This window comes from Manacus vitellinus, unplaced genomic scaffold, assembly GCF_001715985.3.
Source record: "Manacus vitellinus isolate BGI_N305 unplaced genomic scaffold, ASM171598v3 scaffold_12_pilon, whole genome shotgun sequence".
Taxonomy (NCBI): Eukaryota; Metazoa; Chordata; class Aves; order Passeriformes; family Pipridae; genus Manacus; species Manacus vitellinus.
Window position 1 is genome coordinate 18,925 of NW_021938949.1, and position 19,672 is coordinate 38,596.

General features: G+C 40.1%; 1 protein-coding gene across 6 annotated transcripts in view; it reads left to right on the forward strand.

The window, feature by feature from the left end:
• The first annotated feature begins 4,055 nt into the window (after positions 1-4,055).
• Positions 4,056-19,672, forward strand: part of KMT2C (lysine methyltransferase 2C) — a 144,340-nt gene continuing 128,723 nt past the window's right edge. For 4 of the 6 annotated variants that reach the window (XM_018089191.3, XM_018089189.3, XM_018089192.3 and 1 more), the window contains exons 1-2: positions 4,057-4,140; positions 17,514-17,652. In XM_018089191.3, the coding sequence (XP_017944680.1) occupies positions 4,095-4,140; positions 17,514-17,652 (185 nt within the window). In that variant the 5' untranslated portion in view covers positions 4,057-4,094. Of the gene's footprint in view, positions 4,141-17,513; positions 17,653-19,672 lie in introns of all 6 variants that reach the window. The other 2 variants (XM_018089193.3, XM_018089194.3) reach the window with 1 other exon arrangement.

Genomic DNA, 19,672 nt, shown 5'->3' on the forward strand with positions numbered 1-19,672 from the left:
GCTAAATTTAATTAGTTGCTTACCCAGAGAAGAAATTACGAGATTTTTGTTTACTATGGTATATTTAAAGATGGAGATTAATGAAAGGCATGAGCTAAAAAAGCTAATTGATAAAAATTTAGGAGTAGGTCACAAAGGATTTTGATAAATGACTCTGTTTTATGGAAATATGAGTCAAATTACTGTAGACAGTAATTATATTTAACTGGAGTCCTATATTAATAAAAAAGTGTAGTTTCGTCTTTGTTGTTGACTTTATTCCATGAAACGCTGAATGTGCCTTAAACACTTCAAGAAGTTGTATTTCTCTCAGTGGATCTGTTCTTTTAAACAGAAATAGATGTGCTTTTGTTTTTTCCTTCTAAACTGAACTCTGTTGTAGGAAAAAGGCAGGCGAGGAAGCCATCGCAGAGCCCTTGGCAGCGGTTCAGCCGCGTACCAAGCTCACTGCCTGCCCACTGACTAATATTTATTGTTTTCTGGTGGAGTCCTTATGGGTCAGGCCCTGCCTGTACATTTTGTTCTGGGTTTGTGAGCCCTAGGAAACGTGGCTCATCTGTGTTTAATACTTCTGCCATGGCGAGCTGATGGGGTTTCTGCAGCATTAGTGTAAAAGAGTGTTATAATTACCCCCCGCCCCAGTAAGAAATTTTGAGATTGAACTTCAAGATCTAGAGCAGAATTGAGGTTATGATGTTCGATATAGCACTTATGGTTGAGTACTGTCTGGTTTTCTGAGAGTGAAGGGGAATAGTCACGGGCTGTTGGTCTGTAATAAGGCAGCAAAAACTGGCCCAGCCCTGTCTTGCCCCCACGGCCTTTTCACATCCTCCTTCAGAAGGATGCACTGGAGAAGAAGTAGTCAAGTCCCAGGCAAAGAACAGAGCACAGGTTGCTTTTCCTACTGTATTTAAGGGGGAGTAGAATAAGTAAGTAGAAAAATAAGAAATTAACAGAGTTTGTCAGTAGAAAAATGTAGTGTTATGCAAACCAGCCAAAAGCTTTGTGTATAAAACTATTAAATAAAATGTATAAACTTAATGCAAATCACATGAAACAGTCCATTCTTATTACAAATGCTGATTACAACCATTAGGTATGGTATATGGCCTTCTTAAACAGCATTTGCTGTGGAAACATTAAATTATAGTTGTCAGTATAGTGTATATTTCACTGCTTTCTGACTTGAATTATTTTTTTCTCTAAGCCAAACATAAATTTGTAGGCTATAAAATCTCTTCTGATGATTGGGAAATAAATGTAACTAGCAAAAATAAGTTAATGATATAATCTGCCATTTTTTCACCATTTCTTCAATTTTATTTAAAACCTACACAGCATTATGAAGGCTTTTTGTAGAATATTTGGGGGAGGGGAATGGCAAGAAAACACCAGACATGGTTATATCTTTCGCTGAAGGAAGCAATTATATTTAATTAATTGAAACATCTGATTTTCCTTGGTGTTAAATAGGTTGCTAAAATATGGTAGGGAGTTCAAGGAGTGAATACTGCTCCTGTTAAAATGTTTTAAAAAGTCTTTGTGAGGTGCTTCGGTGTTTAATAGAAAATCTAAAACTACATGTAAATTATTAAATAAACATAAACAATCATCATCTTCAACTATCCAGCAAGTTTCACCTGCAGGGTTGTGTTGAGGAATACTGAAAAGGGGTACTTTTGAAGAAAGCAGAATTATCATTTAATGTTTGTGATGATTTCAAAGGAATCCTTGTTTAGTATGGACTTGTAACTTTGCATTGCAGTCGGATAGTTGGTAGAAGAATAATTGGGATAGGATTTAGAAATAATCCCTGTTCTTAGCTGGTTGTGTTCTGTAAAGCTTTTGAGCATTCCTGCAGCAAGAGAAGTGATTTCACTTACCTGCATTCCCATCCTTTTGCTTGGTGCTGGATGATGTGCTGGGATGATGTGAAGAACTGAAAGTAATTTAATACCTATAAGCTTTTTTTTTTTTTTACTAACTGCATTGTTTTTGTGTTAGAAAGATGTCTCCTTTCTTGCTGTATCTCTCTCTTGCTGGATGAGCCTGTTTTATCCAGTGGGTATGATGTTCCATTTGTTCTACTCCCTACTCTTTGTTAGGGATGGGAATCCCTCTGTGTGACCATCTCAAATGCTGCTGCAAGAAACATTTGTGTCCTTCCCACTTCCAAAACGCATGTCCACACCACAGCCAGCTCAGTGGTCACTGTGCTCCTGGATGGGTTGATGTGGTGTCTGAAGGGAAGAGTATAAGACAGTTTCTTCTGCTGGCTGTGCAGTTTATTCTGGTTTAAATATTTGTGAAACGTGGGTTTTAAGATACTACAGTTGGAAGCTTGTAAAGTGGCAAATAACTGAAGGGAATGCTGGATTCTGTATCATCTAAGGCAGCTATTTCTTATTTTGTGTGTTATGGATATGTTGTCAGTGCTTATGGATAAGCAGGCAAAGGGAAAGATAACCTTGTAATCCCTTGGGTTCCCACTGTGCTCAAATTTTTCAGCATTATTCTGAACAAATTTTATAGGGATGCCAAGAAAAGTCCTTCTGTCCTTCATCTCTTCTTGCTTTCTTCTTCCCCCCAGCTCCTTTGTAAATTGAGTGGAGTTTTTTTCAGGCTTTGTTTTGAGCCTCATTTTAATTCTTCTTCTCCTGCTTTGCAGAGGCAAAAATGGTTCCAACACAATTTGAAGGGATCGTCTTGTTAGGTAGTCCTAGACAGTCAGTCCTCTTCTAGCAGGAGAGCAACCTGTGTAGGCTCCAAAGATGGTTCCAGTTCTGTCCAGTTCTTTGATCCAAGAGAACCAAAGGCATTGCATGATAAGAGTTCATTTTGTAGCTGATTTAGCAGATCTAGTTCTGCGGAAGTAGTTTGGGTAGACCCAAGTGCTATAACAGACTGTACAAAAAAAGGAAATGCTGGTTTTGGAATGATTTAATCGCTTCAAAAAAACCCAACAAGCCAACAACCAAAACCTTTTTTCCCCGATGTAGAACTAAACCCAAACCTTTCAGAGTCCTCTGTGAAAGAGGAACTGGAGTGGTTTTGTTTGGGGGGGAGCAGGCGGGGTGCCCGTGCGCTGCCCTGCCTGGCATCCCGATTCAAGGCATGTTGGTTGGGTGAATGGTTGCCTGGGAGCTCTGGGACATTGGAACTGCTGAGATGCCCCAAACTGCTCAAAATTTGTGTACTTGGAATCAGAAGCTCCCAGGGTCCCCCAGGCTTTCCGTCAGCATGCCAGGCGGGTTGCCAAGTAGCCTGAAAATTTGGGAGGCAAGGTGCCAAGCTCTTGGCTCCCTTTCAAATGGGCTGCTGAACAGCTGGGAATCTGGATGCCTGGGCTTCTGAACAGCCCACCATGATAGTCGCTGAAGAACCAGGCAGGGAAAAAAGGCTGGAATTCTGTAGCATAAACCTGTCTGCTTTCCATCAGACCTCGGTTGAAATTGGAACAAATCTGCCAGGTATTTTAGGTTTGACAGGCTGTCCTCACGTGATGACTTTTTTAATGTGATGACATCCAATCATCTCTCATAACATTTTACTTTACGTGTCAAAATATTTGTTTCACTGCAAATAATAAATGTTCCAATTTCATTGCCTTAACATCATTATTATTCTATAGAAATTTCATCCAAGGATGCTCTGGATGGATCCATCTCTATTTTGTAGTAACTACTGGCCAGACTTTGGGTAGTGTTATCTCTCCTCTTAGGTTGAGCAAACAGGGTTCCTTGTGTCTTAAAATCTGTCTGTTTTAATCTATTGTTTGATCAGTAAAAGTTCATTATTTTATTTTTCTTCTGAGAATAATCAGAGAAACATAAAGGGCAAACTGCTGATTCAAGTGTACCTTCCTGAGGACATTACCTAGAACAGGAAAAAAGGGAAGGAAACTTCTGATTTGTACGAGACTGAAATCATGGGTTAGCTTAAACGTTACATAATTTAGTGCTGACATTTATCCCTCAAAAAGAAAGTATTTAAATCCTAATTTTAAAAATGCTTTCAGTCTAAAAAGAGTTTTTCCTTCTTATGTTTGCAGGCCTCGGAGTAGAGGAAAAACTGCAGTGGAGGATGAAGACAGTATGGATGGTTTGGAGGCAGCAGAAACAGAAAATACTGTGGAAACAGGTACTGAGAGTATAGTGCTGATGCTGTCTGGGTACTGCTTCTCTCTCAGAAATGCATTTCATTAGGCAGGACTTTGGTAGACAAGAAATATTTCTTTAATTTTGTAGTACAAGATGTACATTTGGGCAGATATAAAAGTAAAAAACCTACATTATTTAAACCTATGTTAATTTCATGTTATTTGAACCTATTGTTTTTAAATAGTTTAATGGGAATGCCTTTTTACTGTAGATGTGTAGAGGTTCTTTTTCTGCTTTTACAAGGCCGTATCTAACAAAAATAAAAGCTTTGAAGTGATGACTGCTGCTTGTGGAATACCTGCCAAAATACACTGTTGCTTATTGACCTGTATCTTCAGATAACTACAGCAGATTATATACCAAAGGGATAACCAGGATAACCGAATGTTAATTCTTGCTACTGCTGCTTAGGAAACAGGATAAATCTCTGTTCTTGCTTTTGTAAATATTTGTTGTGGTGGTACCCAGATGCTTTGGTTACCAGAGGGAGCTCATTGTACTGGACTGAGTACTGTTGAAACAGTTTGTGATTTCTGTTCTGGCAGTTCAGGAGCCTAAAGAGACAAGCAGATGAGCCAACACACGAGATAAAGACCATGGTGAAGAACTGTCATCTCTTTGCCAGGCACATATCTGTAGCCATTTGCCTGTTTTTAACCAGGGACAAGCTGCTGTTTGACAGAAAGAAACCTTAAACAGGCATTGACACATAAGGGTTTATAAAGTTAATTAGATGGCCCTGTATGTGTAATGAGAAAAGTGGAAGGAGGCACAGAGACACGAACAGCAGACACTGGTGGTCAGGGCAGCAGTGGCGTGGAGATGCCACCTGAGTTGAGGGAGTTGTCTGTTCCTCTCAGAGCTGCTAAGTGAAGGAGGTAGAGTTGTGGAGTCCTTCAAGAGGAAGACAAGAATCTGTGCCTAGTGTAGATTTATAGAGAGAAGAAGTAGAGGACCTCAAAAGAGCCATCTTTGCAACAACTTTTATGTATGGGCCGTGCAGGAATGTGGCTGCAGTGGTGACAGCTGGAGAGGAGAAGGCTGAACTTCCCAAGTGGATGGAGGATGAGCTTTGACTGTATCTGCTGGTCTCTTACTTCCTACTTGCCTGATGGTGAATGATGCTGAGAAATCTTTGTGCTTGTGACTTGAGGCTTTGGGGAGTGTCCTGAGTGTTAAGTCACAACTTGTGTTGAGTTTGTGTTGTGAATGGTATGTGGAGGGAGTCTGGATTAAAGCTTAATACAAGAATGTTTCATTGTTTTATTCTGTCCATTGTTTTTCTGCCCCTGCTGATAAACTGTTGGTGGTACTGAACTTGGATGGTCTTTTGCAGCTTCTACAAGTAGGTTATTAACATTAAAGTTAATAAAGTTCAAAGTGAAAAAGTTGGTGCAGGTGTTTGTGTATAGAAAAACAGTGCCCTATATTCCATTTACGGCTTCCTATCCCATGTGTTAGAAACAGTCTTATTAAAATCAGCCAAGGGGGCAGAAAGTGTTATTGTAAGTGATAAGTTTTGTAAATTTAAAAAAAAAGAAGAAAACCAACCAAAAAGAAATACAAGCTTAACAACTGGTAACTACTGTGTAGGGAATTCAGTGATAGCTGTATTTTTTTGGCTTTTGTCATTATTAACAAAGTTCCTCAACAGAGATCTGAGAGCATTTCTTGCTTCAGAGGAGAGAGGGACACAGATAATTATCTTTTAGGCTCCAAGACTGCATATAGATAAGTCTCTCCATTATCTTCCATCAAAATCAACCTGGCTGTCACAGAGGGCTGGTGCTCATTCTAAAGGTCCAGGCAGTAGTGGAGCACTGTGCTGGAAATCCCAATGGACAAAGACTCCTCTGGATCTGCTGCTGGAAGAAGTGATGCACCACCCCTTCAGTGCTGAGCTCAGGATGGATTTGCAGACTGTACTCCTAACTGAAAATATGCCACATAAAAACACATAGGTCTGAAATCACATTTTTACAGGGGAACCGAAATAGACTTGAAAGAGCATTATCATGTTGAGCAATTTGATAGAGACGGAATCGCAATTATGTTATTTTAAAAGTTGAACATCATGTGACTTGCTAGAGCTTTAATCATGTTATTTGAAAAGACTGCTGCCTCTAAAACTTATTCTAAGCACTTACCTGTGTTAGTAAAAAAATGTGGGAGAAGGAGTAATCCCAGTTTGTTGCTCTGTGTGAAACTGTTTTAATTAAATTACAGTGTATTTGTGTACTAGTTTATTGATTTCTGCTTTGACTAAAAAGGTATTTTATTTTGTTTTTTTGCAAATAGTGGACTTGCCAACAATTTTCTGCAGTAGTTGGCAAACCAAAACAGAACATAGTAATATTACAAAACTCAAAATGAGATTGAACATCCTGATGTGTGACATAGTTTGAGTCTCTGTATTTCTTGCTTCTTTTCCATTATTTGGTTCATATGCTGAGAATAATCAGGAATTCTTTTACTGTGTGAGATTTTTGTTTCTTGTTTGTTTGGGTTTTTGAGCTTGTTTCTGTTTTATTTATGGAGTCTAGCATTACTGGTGCCCTTTTGTGAATTAATTAAGTTTCATAAAATGTGAATGTTGTATTCAGTATAATGAGCTCTGCTTTTAGGGGAGGGAGCAATGCAGGAGGAATGAGAACTCTCCTCACAGGAAGGGAAAAATGAGATGCCCCATATAATCCCACTTAAAGAAGTATTTTCTAGCTGTCAGGTCTTTTATGGGGAAAAAAGCAGAGGGTCTGCAAGTACCAAACATTATTTTCATTTGTAATGTTGACGCAAATGTTTATTAAAAAAAAAAAAGGCAAAAATTCTTCTTGAAGGGGCTCTTTTGCAATGCTGAGGCACAGCTATTTTAATTGCAGTTCGGGAAACAAGTTGCTGCCCTTCCCAAAATTCTGTAATCTCACATGTAAAACGAGGCAGAATTGGAAGCAAAGCAGGGTGAGGCGTGTGCTGCTCTGATCATTTCAGTATGGCTGGTTATCCCTGCCAACCACTGGGATTCCTGAGCCCTGGCTGTTTTCTGCCAACTACCAGGTTCACTTTGGTATAGAGGAATTCTTAAGGATGGAAAGAGAGCAGGGATTTGGAATTGGAAAAAGGAAATTTTGGAATTTGGAAGAAAGATCTGTTTGGAACTAAGTAAACTTTTTCTTGAAAAAATGGTGCTGACAACTGCTTCTACTGAATCAATAGATTTCAGCTTCTTGTAAATGTCAGGACAGACTCCTCTCCTTCACCCACCAACCCTGTCTCTCTTGCTAATCCCTGGGCTCCTCCCTTAGTGACTGTTTTGCTTTTCAGCTTCTTGTTGGTCTTTCCAGCTGTCTCTTCCTTCATTTTTCTTCACTGTGGTTCCCCGGGTGATATTGCATTGATATTTCTCTGTCCAGCTGGTGTTGTTACATATCCTTTCCATCATTTTAGCACCCACAGCATCATAGCATGGTTAAGGATGGCTAGGACCTCTGGAGGTCATCTGGCCCACCCCCTGCTCAAGCAGGGTCACCTAGAGCTGGCTGTCCAGGACTATGTCCAGACAGCTTTTGGGTATCTCCAAGGAATGAGAGTCCACAACCTGCCTGAACAGTCTGTGTTAGTGCTCAAGCACCTTCACAGTAAAAAAGTGTTTCCTGATGTTCAGAGGGAACCTCCTTTGTTTCACTTGGTGTCCATTGCCTCTGGTCCTGTCAAGACCCTCCAGCCATCACCACCTTCCACCTGTCTAGTTATCAGTAAAACACTGTAGAACAGTTTCCTGGGGAATAATATGTTCTCCTCTAGATCTTCTTGTGTTGTTCCTCTCTGTAAGAGTAGTTTTCTTCTGATGGGTGAGTCTCTAATGGCCAAAAAAATACCAACCAGAAAATTGTGGAAAACGTGTGGCTTTGTGCACACACTTATAGGCAAATATAGAACTGCTAATCTAAAGAAAGAAAGAATATACTAAATACCTCATGATATGCTTTCTGTAGGTTTGGTGCCCCTTCTGCTATTAATGAAGACTTGGCTTCTGCTCCTTTCCCCCATCTTCTGTTAGTTTCAGCAAGTTTCTGTACTTGGTATTTTCTTGGCTCTGCATTTCAAGTTCAAACTAAATTCTGTGTGTTAATTATTTGATTATTCAATTTTTCTCCTTTGAGAACACTTGTGAAATATCTCAACTCATCCTAGAGTCTGCAGTTCTTCCCATCTTTGTGTCACATAAAAATGTTGGGATTCAGATATTGATCTGGGAGAAATGCGATAAGACAAGTTTCTATGAACTGCTGAGTGTCTTGGGAAATTAATAGTAAATCCATCAGGTCTTCTGTTTACTATCCATACCATGTCAAACAGTTCTTACAGCATTACTTTCTGTGAGACCCTCACCTCCTCATGATGTTAGGAACTTCAGAATTGATAACAGATAGAGCAGCCTGGATGATTTTATCAACCAGTATGTCCTTGCCTGCATTATTGTCGTTGGTAACGTTATTACCAGACCCAGTGATGTTGCCTGACCAGTTGATTTCTTGTTGGACTTCACATTAAATTCCTGAGGATGTGCCTTCCTCCAACCAGCCTCATTTGTCTCAGGGCAAAGCACAGAAGAACCAGAAACAAACACTTCTCAGTGATGGAAAGTTATTCATGTAGGAGCTGCCAAGGAATTTTGAACTAATTCAGAATCTCATCAGCTTTGAAGCAGCCTGAAAAGCACTTTTATAAATAAAAAAAATCTTGCCATATCCTACTTATTAGAGGAAATACAGACATTCTTTGCAATGACATGAACGATACTGAGTAGAGCCTCTCATTAAGACAAAGTAAAACACACCTGAGAGCAAGTCCTGGTTTGGGTTAATCAATGGCAAAAGCTCTCAGCCACGTGTTAACACCAAAGTTGTTTTAAAATCCACTTTGTGCTTTTCAGGCAGATACTGAGGCCTCATCACTTACTACTCATCCCTTCTAAAATTAATGAAAGGAAAAATTAACACCACTGAGGACTTGCTTGCAGATTAAATTTGTCCATAAATATTTGCAGCAAATATGTGCTTAGAAATGCATTTAAATATGTTTTGAGGCAATTAATATTCTATGTACTTATTAGAAAAGGAGTAGTTTATTCTTTCTAATGCTGCTGACTCCTACCTGTCCAGCCACTGGAAAAATTAGCAGAACTGAAGCATGTTGTTGTAATTATTGTAAGCATCTTATTATTTTTGCATTATATTCTGGTAATTTGTTTGTAATGAGGAAAGCAAACACAAAAGGAAGTTATTTGATATTTGCCTTTAAATCATTACAGGCTGACTCAATAATACTATTTATCATCATGCAAGCTTAAAATGGGCCATTTAGAGAAATCTGATTTTTTAACCTTCTGACTGATATCTCTGTCTCAGGTGTTTTGAGAGCTGGTGGAATCTGTTATTTCCAGATCAATTCTACCTTCGCTGGGTTTTTCATCATGGAGGTTATTTCTGAAAGGCAACTTCTTTTTTTGCTTGTTTATTCAATACTGCTTTTGCAGTTTTGATATCAAACTGTGCTTTGTTAAACATAACCAGCAGGTTTTGGAAATTTTCAAAGACTTAGAATATTCCACTTTTCCATTACCTCAAATCTTAACCCTGCTGCTGTGTCATTAGTGACATGATGGGAGAGTTGGTGTTGACATTACCAGTCAAATATATTGAAACAGTAGCATGCATTTCCTGATTGGAAAAAGGGCTGTTCTGTGTATGTTGTAGTTCACGGAATCACAGAATGGTTTGGGTTGGAGGGGATCTCAAAGATCATCTTGTTCCAACCCCCCTGCCATGAGCAGGGACACCTTCCTTGTTCTATGGACACGTCTTAATTTTTAGTGAAGCTGTGTTGAGGCTGACTCTTCAGTGTGGTAGAAGAAATAATTAGAGAAATTCACTGCTGTCGAGTTAAAATCATATATAAACCAGGCTGGTGTTGGAGTCCCAGAAGCATCAACCCTGCTAACCCTTTTCTAGGTCAGGTACAAAGGGGAAGAAAATAGTGAGTAAAATAAACTTATTTAGGGTAATAAAAGAGATGCCCACCTGCAAGGCACTGGAGAGTGACCACAGAAAATGAAATGACTCCTAAATTCAGTAGTAGTGCCTGTAAAAGAACATGCAGGGGAGAATCACCATCCTAATTTTGTATAAACAAAAATCACTCTCAAATAGCTATTGCTACCTGAGCAAGTGGTGCTTTAGTTCTTCTGAGAATTGCAGAGCTTTTAGAAGTCAAAGAAGGAAACAAATTCTAAGAATTACTGGCACAGGGATAAGCAGAATAGAGCATCAGTGACGGTTCTGGTTTTTTTTTTTCTTTTTTACTGTTGCTTTATAAATCTTTGGCATCACTACATGCTAAATGCCATGTGCAGTTCTGCTTTCTCTTCTCCAAGTGGATGAGCTGTAATTGGGAAAGTACAGGAAAGGCCAATGAGTACGACAAGAAGAAAGTAAGAGCTTCTGTGAGGGGATCAGTTGAGGTAAAAGCCTTCAACCTGAAGTGATTTCACTGAGGAGGAATTTAATAGGGTCCCACAAAATGATGAGTGGTATGGAGAAAATGAACAGGGCACGGTGATTCATTGTTGTGCAACACAAAAATCAGGGGACATCCAGGTCGTGTTCAGAAAGCACAAGGGCCAGGTGCATTTGCACTTGGCATCTACTGCAATTATAGAATTCAGTGCTACTGGATGCTTTGGGCATGAACAACTTGACATGGGTTTGAAAAAGAGCTGAACAAACCAGTGGAAAAATAATTGGATGAGTGCTGTTGAATACCACTCCTAGCTTGGGAAGCTTCTCAGTCATGGATCATTGGGAGCTGGTTACCCATAATATGGTGTCATGTTTTTAGAGTGAATAAAATTGCTGTTTAAATGGTCTTACATTGAAAATCTTATTGCACAAAGTTATTTTCTGTATAAAATATATTTAACAAAAAGAATAACTGCAAACTTTCTTCTTATCTCCATATAACATCTGTTGCAGTAAGTAACACATGGAATGGTTTGGGTTGGAAGGGACCTTAAAGATCATTTGGGTCCAACCTACCCACCATGGACAGGGACACCTTCCACTAGACCAGATCACTCAAATCCCCCTCCAGCCTGGCCTTGAACACTTCCAGGGATGTGGCATCCACAGCTTCTCTGGGAAACCTGTGCCAGTGCCTCACCACCTTCACAGTGAAGAATTTCTTCCTAATATTTAATTTAAACCTACCCTCTTTCACTTTGAAGCCATTACTCCTGCAATGTCCTTCAGAAAGGTAAAAAAAAATAGATAAGTAGTGGTTTTAGAAGAAACACATGCAGCACTAGCAAAAACCCCCCCAAAAACCACTTCTGATGTGGTTGTACGTTTCACTGTTTACTGTTGTGAATAAAATATTACAGTGTTCACCTAAGATGAAAGAAATGTGCCTCTGTCCCTGTAGAAGTGGCTCTTGCATGTGGTTATTACTGTCACACTTAAACTCCGATTTGCTTTTTCCCCCGCTGTCTCCCATGATGGTTTTCAGCAGGCAAGAATATGTGGCTGCAAGCTCAGTGCAGCCCAAGTAATGGGCCATTAACAGCCATCACCCTCCGTGGGGCCTTCAGTAGTCCTCAAATTGTGCTGGGGAGGTTTAGATTAGATATTAGAAAAAATTTTTTCACTGAAAGGGTTGTAAAGCATTGGAACAGCCTGCTCAGAGAAGCAGTGGAGGCTCCATCCCTGGAAGTGTTCAGAGAACTTGTGGATGTGGCATTTGAGGACATGGTTTAACGGTGAGCACGGTGGTGCTGGGTTGATGGTTGGACTTGATCTTAATGGTCGTTTCCAACCTTAACAGTTCTGTGTTTCTATAACATGCCTTGGCTTGGCTCCCTGTCATCCCAAAGGGTTGCAGGTGATCTGCAGGGGCCCAGTTATCTGCAGTTTGTCTGTTTGTCCCAGCTGCTAAAACTTCCACATATGAAGTCAATGATTCCTGTACCTAAGTGATCGCTGCATGTGCCAGTTTGACTTCCCCAGACCCTGAAAGGAAGAGTGGTGTTTCTATCAAACTGTATCCAGAACAGTAACAGAATTATGAATGATGACTAGTGCAAACTTGTTTTGTTCCTAAATTGGGTTACTGAGTGAAACTTGGTAATTACAGTAATGGATAATGGCGTACCCAGCTTTCAGCTAAGTGCCTGGGTTGAGATTAATACAGTTTAATAGTTGAAATAAATATTAATAATGATAATGATAATGATGATAAAAAGGAGAGAGAGAGAGAGAGAGAGAGGAATAAAACTCAAGACAAACAAATGATGCTCAACACAGTTTCTCAGCACCCACTGACCAATGTCCAGCCCGTCCCTGAGCAGCCATCGGCAGCTCCTGCCCAACTGTCCCCAGGCTTCCAGTATCTAAAGGGAGCCTACAAGCGTAATGGGTAGTGACTTTATACAACAGCATGTAGTACACTGGACAAGGGGGAATGGATTTAAACTAAGAGGGAGTAGGTTTAGATTGGATATTAGAAGGAAGTTCTTTTCTGTCAGGGTGTTGGGGTATTTAAACAGGTTGTCCAGAGAAGTTGTGGATGCCCCATCCCTGGAAGTGTTCAAGGCCAGGTTGGATGGAGCTCTGAGCAACTTGGTCTAGTGCAAGGTGTCCATGGCTGGGGGATTGAAACTGGATGATCTTTAAGGTTGCCTTCAACCCAAACCATTCTGTGATTCTGTGAGTGTGATGGTCTATGGTATGGAACATCCCTCTGGCCAGTTGGAGTCAGCAGTCCTGACCATGTCCCTCCCGTCTCCTTGTGCACCTTCTCACTGGCAGAGCACAGGGAACTGAAGTGTCCTTGATTTAGAGTAAGCACTACTTAGCAACAACTAAAACATCGGTGTGTTACCAACATTTTTCTCATCCTAAATCCAAAACACAGCCGTGTACCACATACTAAGAAGAAAATTAACTCTGTCCCAGCCCAAACCAGAACAGATAGGCATTTTAAACTGACAGTTTGCATTCCCTTGTTAAGATTTCTTTTCATATTGTTGCTACATTGACCTCGTCTTTCACCTGTCAAAACTTCTAGGACTAGAGTGTTGTGGTGGTGTTTGTAGTTCTGTAGATCCCTGCAAGGCTGTGTAAAGCACCCTGTCCCATTGCCTGTTGCTGACACAGCACTGCCCCTTCCCTGTGCAGAAGTGGCTGTTGCATCTGCTGGTTAAAAGCTTGTTACTCCCTCTTGCAGAACATCTCAGTAAACAATAGTTTGAGACCCCTGGAACGTCCCTGCTGTGTTTGGTGATGCTGGTATTTTCCAGCCTTCCATACTTTCTGTTCCTGTGAAAGTTTCGGAAGCTCGTGACATTTGGTTCGCTGTCTGCCAGATCAGCAGTAGGTCTGACAGTAAAGCCCCAGCCAGTAAAGTGGTTTAATAGTCAACCTGCTGCATCTAAACAGCAGTAGAATATTAATTTTATGTTTATGACAGCTCTTTGGTTTCTCTTTTTCAGTGTCATTATATACTGACAATTATAAGATTTTAAAGAATTTTTTTTGTGGTAGAACTCCTACAGTATTTTCAGGTTTTGACTTGACAGGTAGTTTTCGACTATTTAAAAGAAAAATTTTTGGATATACTGGTGTCTTTTCATTGCCTGATTGTCATGGCTGAGCCCACATATTTATCTCCTTATCTTATTGCAGCTTTACCAAAGTAGCTTGCAGAATAGGATCTTGTGATTACTAGAAAACAGAAAAGGATTGTTTATGACAAAAGAACATTTTTAGATATTTAGTCAATGTTTCTTCATCACATTCCCAAAGGAATACTGTAAATTTTATCAATCCCAGTGAGTTCCCTGCATATCTGTCCCCTGTCGATGGGGGGAATTTAATTTTTTCCCCTACTATTTCATATCTCCATCCTTGGAGATGCTCAGAAACCATCTGGTCACACTCCTGGGCTGCTGGGTCTGGTGGCCCTGCTTGAGCAGGGCTTTGGACAAGGTGACCTCTGGGCTGCCTTCCAGCCTCAGCCATGCTGTGATTCTGTGAGTATTATCCAAGCTGTAAAGCATGTGGAAGTCTCAACCCTTTTGATGACTCATGTGGATAGGAACTTTACTCCTTGTAGTATTGGGAGATTTCTTTTAAACTTAATAAGAAAAGAAGGCTTTTCTGTCCTCACTAGCCAGGTGGGGAAGAACTATGGATGTCATTGTCTTCAAATAATAAAAAATTTTTAAATGTAAATTTTTCTAGTATTTTCCTAATGTTTTAGAATAGTGACATTAAAAAAAGAATTTAGAGACATTTTGGAATTGTGGAATTAGCTTTTTAAAATCTCAGTCCCCTCCTTAACTCATTATGCATGGGCAAGACCTCCATTGTGCCAGAAACAATCATGAAGATTCAAAATAAAGCCTTACATATGAATCAGCAAATGAGCTTCATATTTATTAATCATTCATGGTTCCTTCACTCCCAGTGGCTTCAAAGTAGGTTGCCATAACCAAATATGATGAGTGTTCATTAAATATATTGTGCCACCTGCTTCCAAGAACATCTCTGAGGTGTGTCTGAGATGTCCCTTTGCCGTGCCAGTGCTGGACTCCCATATCCTAAGAGTTTGACTCATGAAATGCAATACTGCTGTTCTTCCTTAAAACTTCCACAAAGTTGAAGTCTGGCACACACAGCTAACACACACACTGTTTTCATCATGCTACTTAGTAAGCACCAAGTTTTCAGTCTTCCCATCGCATATTGAGGCACAGTTTGGTTTATTGCAGAGACAGCAGTTGGGATGTTGTTTGTCTCATTTAGTATAATTTGGGTCCCTCCTTCTCTAGAGAAGCAAACAGCAGGGGTAAAAGCTCCATAAGGATGTAAACTCAGATAGTTGTCATGTGTAGTGAAACAATTTGTGTCTTCTCACACAGTCCAGGGTTCTTGAGGGAGTCCCGTGAACTTCGCCTTCCCAGTGTGGTGGGTGCCCACTAATGGTAATGAGATGAAAGCTGGCAAAGAGTAAATGGCTGAAAGTTCCTGCAGGCACACAGTAGAGCAAAGTCCCTTTTGCGAAGTTTAACTGGGTTAAAGAAAGTCTCCAAGATGGATCAGAGCAAGGCCACAGTTTCCGGTGGTCTTCCTGGAGCTCCTCAGGCGTGGCTGTCCCGGGCTGTGTTGTGGGTTTTGTTTCTAGTGCTTTGGCGTCTGTCTGTCTTCCAAGTGTTTATGTTGTGCTCTCTGCATTGAGGTTGTATTTAGAAATTTGGGGGTTACTGGCACAAAATGATCCTTCAGATCCAACCTAGTTGGAAACGCACTGCAGGCTGTTATGAATGGCTCCGCTGGATGCTGCCGGTTTCAGGAATCCTCATCCAGGAATGATTGCAGGGATGTTTGTTCAGATGTGCCAAAATCTAAGGGGTGTGGGGTTTGGGTTTGTTTTGTTTTGTTTTCTGTACAGAGCCATTTACTATTACAAAGGGTGTGTTCCCAACAGGATATTTATTTAGCATCAAATGATCATCCAGCATTTTGTTCTTCAGGATAGGTTGGTGGAAGGGATTTGACATGAGCCATTTGGCTTTCAAACAGGTAGTCATTTTTGGATGTTTCAGATGTCCAAAACCATTTCAGATGTATGTTACTGAGTAGCTTAACTGAAATAGGTGAAACAATTTCAGTTCACAGCAGCTCCAGTAAGTACCTGGCACACCCAATCATGACCAGGAATTTTGTTTTCTTTTTTTCTTAGTTTTATGTTTCTCTTCAGTATGGTTTAGAGAACTTCATTGAGGGTTTTAAATGTTATACATTGTCTTCCTAAATGTGTTCATTCTAGGTTAAAGAGTAATTTTACTTCAATCTCTGTACATCAAACAAGGCAGATTTACCCTTCTCCATGTGCTGTAGTGGGCACATGATCTCAATATTGCAGACCAAGCTGTGCAGCTTTATGTTCTGAGAATTTTTCTCTCTTTTATTGTTTTTATGTATAAGATTAAAGCTTGTAGGAGGTTTTTGTGCATGCCCACCCATGTCACAGATTCTCCTAACCATCCATTTCTCCACTTGAGTCATTTATCCTTTGCAATATTTGATTATATTTTGACATGTTGTGTATTAATTTGTTTAAAAATATGACTGTATCTTCTGCTTAAGTCTTCTAAATTATCTGCTACTTTACTCTAACTGAACTTGGTTACAAGAACTGTATGCATTGGCCTCCTAGCTCAAACCTGTGTTCATTGGAGGCTTTAGGGGGTGTGTGACTCAGGTGCAGGTCCCTCCTCTAGTGCTGCTGTGGGACAGATGTAGCAGCCATGGACACAGGCAGGATGAGGCACTTGTGTCTTAAGCTGGATATGCCAAAGCTCATCTACCAGAGTCCTATATAATTTTTATGTTATTTAGGTTTCAAGATAAGGTATGCAGAAGTACAGAAACACCAAATGTTGTTGCTCTGCAGCCTTGACCCTTGTTACTGTGCATTCTGGTGCACTTGGAGCAGCACATTGCCATGTCCTTCTGGCAAACCCCTGACTCACTTTGTGCAAAAGAGGAAAGTGAATGGGAAGAGGATTTAAAGTTGCACAGACGGTGGCAACTTGGTGTTACATGTTTCAGAGCATAAACAAACTTTCTAGGCAAATAGTAGCACTGTCGGCTGTAGGTGTGTATATAAGTTCCTGTCTGACAAATAAGCTAAATTAAAAGGATGATGAAAAAATTGGTTATATTCCTTCAGATCAGAAGGAAGTTTAAGCTGGCATAAACCATATCCTTCCTTCCTTTACCTCTTCAATGCTGTGCCAGCACCGTTAGTGTAACCAGGAGTGAACTTTGTCAGGGAATTGATCAAAGTTAAAGCTAATGTGGGAGAAAAAAAGGTTTGTTATATCCCAGATTAGCGTGCTCACTGTGGTGTTTGCTCAGGGCTGACAGAGCAGGTGCACGAGAGGAAATGTGGGGAGAGTGGGAATGTCTAAAACCCCAACCTCATATAAAAAGGTTGTCATTGAGCAACTCTTCCCCCTGCCCTGTTCCTCATTGCTTATTGAACAGCTTTAGTTCACAATGAAACTCTGTTATGGAAATAATGTTATAAGCATTCAATTTCATATTTTAGCTACAGATGGTAATTTCCTACTCTTTTCATTTTGTTCTGTCTCAGAAGAAAGTTACATGGGTTAATCTGTCCATAAATAAAATGGATGTTTGCTGCACGAGGGGAAGCTTGCAGATGGATTTTTTTAGCCTAAATAAGTAGATAACGTACTAAATGATTTTTTTTTTCTTATTTGTTAAACAGAAGTCAAAGAGCAGTCTGCAGAAGAGGATGCCCAAACGGAAGTGGACAGCACCAAGCAGCTAACACCAGTCCTTCAGCACTCAGTGTCCGAGGAGTCTGCCAGCTCCACCGCCTCCGTGGGTGTGGAAGCAAAAACCAGGTGAGGGAGCGAGGAGGAGGGTGCTGAGTCAGGGGCAGGGCTGGGAGTCGTGGAATGGGGTGCAGAGTGCTCGGGGCACGGGGCTGGGACGCTGCTGGTGCTTTGAAGTGCTGGCAGCAGCAGCAGCAGCCTGTGCTTGGGACCGAGGGGTTAATTGGTGTGTGCGGAGAGCAAGGTGAAAAGCATGTTCCATGAGTGCTGACCTCAGACTGCACTGGTAAACCCTTGAAATACAGCACATTACCTGGTTAAATTAAAAGAGGCAGAAGTGATAGGCGATAAAATGTGATTACTGAAGCTTTCCTCCTGTGCAGGGAATGGTGTACTAGCAAATATATATGAAGTTATTTTTGGTGTTTCAGCTTGTGTGACTATATTTTCAGGAACAAAGTAAACCAAATCTCTTATCATATCTACTGTGTTCTTCCTTATTTCAGAATTTGTAATAGAGAAAATAGCGTTTGTACTTTTTAACTTTTTATTAATATGAATTACCCCAAAATCATTGAAAGTATTAATTACATTTTATGAGGGAAACCAGAACACGCTGTGTGATCACTGTTGAAATGGTGCCACAGAATTCCAGCAGAGCTTCTCTCCTGAAGCTCTGATGACAGCTCCTAACCCAGTAGCAGGTCTCTCCTGCTGCAGAGAGTGCTGTTACCAGCTACCAGACAGTTACAGGTGTAATTATATTTTGACAGACTTGCAGAGAATTGTCGTCATCACTTTACTTCCTCCTAGTTCAACACAGAGTGTATTTTACATGCACAAAAAATTACTTAATCTACTTGAGCCATATATAATTTTTATGTTTTATGTGCTCACAAACTTCTTAAGGTTCCAAGAGCTACTTCCCTTCTTATAGAGAATTTCAGTTAAATAGCTCTTGTGTGTACACCTGAATGAAATACACAAAAATTTCTATTCTTAATGGAATTTTCCAAAGCTGATATTAAATTGCCGTAAATATGTAGAGCAACTTGAACTGAACAGCTGTTTTGCTTCACTATTTGACCCTGTTTTGGATCATTTGCAAAAAATTTAGTGCTGTTTCATCTGATCTCTGTTCTTCTCAAGGTTACTTTTTTGCTGTTATCATGAATATTTGATTACAGCACTTTCCACAGACATAAACTGGTTTCTTAAAAGCTGGACAACAGTCTTCTGAAAAGACTTCTGCCTGCTTCTGAACCAGCCCTTATTTGCCTTCAACTTACTCTTCCTTCCAACTGAAAGTGTTGACTTTGATTAGTCAAGGTGGAATGGCTATTACAGGCTCATTGCTTTGGCTGATCAAAGCATTAAAAAACTGGGTACTGTTAATTTTTAATTAAAATAATAGTGATAATACTCTGTCTCTGAGACTTTGGAAAGACATGTACTAAGGAGATATGAAACAATTAATTGAGAGTCAGAGGTTTCTCTGACTCCAGGTAATTTTGATTCCAAATTTGGATGCAGAATTGGGGTGAGTTGCAGAAGTCATTGGTGTTCTCATAACAGTGGGGGAAGAAAACAGATGTCAGGGTTTCTTTGGGAGTAGGAAGACTGGATTCTGGGGGCTTGACTCTGTTTTCTTAGGAGAAAATACAGCATGTGAAATAACATACCCTGACAACGTTGGGTTGTGTAATGGTGGGAGGAAATGCTTCAAGATTTAGGATGAAGTGTGACTCCACAGAGACTAAACCTGTAACTTGGGGAAGTAGATATTTGAAGCTGATTTCCAAGTAATTCATACTCATCAGCTTCGCCTCTTTTTTTGTAAGCTTTTCTGTTTCTGTTTTATAACACAAGTAACCTTTATTTTCCAGTAAAGTGGAATGTTTATATATTTAAAAATAACTTTAGATATGTGAGACTTAGGAGAATTATGACAGTATATTGTAACAGACAGTGCAGAAATTGCCTAGAAGACAGAAAAGAATCCAAGCCTCCACCAGAAGTAGATGTAGGTGTAGGTGGAGCTACTTTTGCATCACTTTTTCAGAGTTGAGTATAAGACAATTCTGGGTTT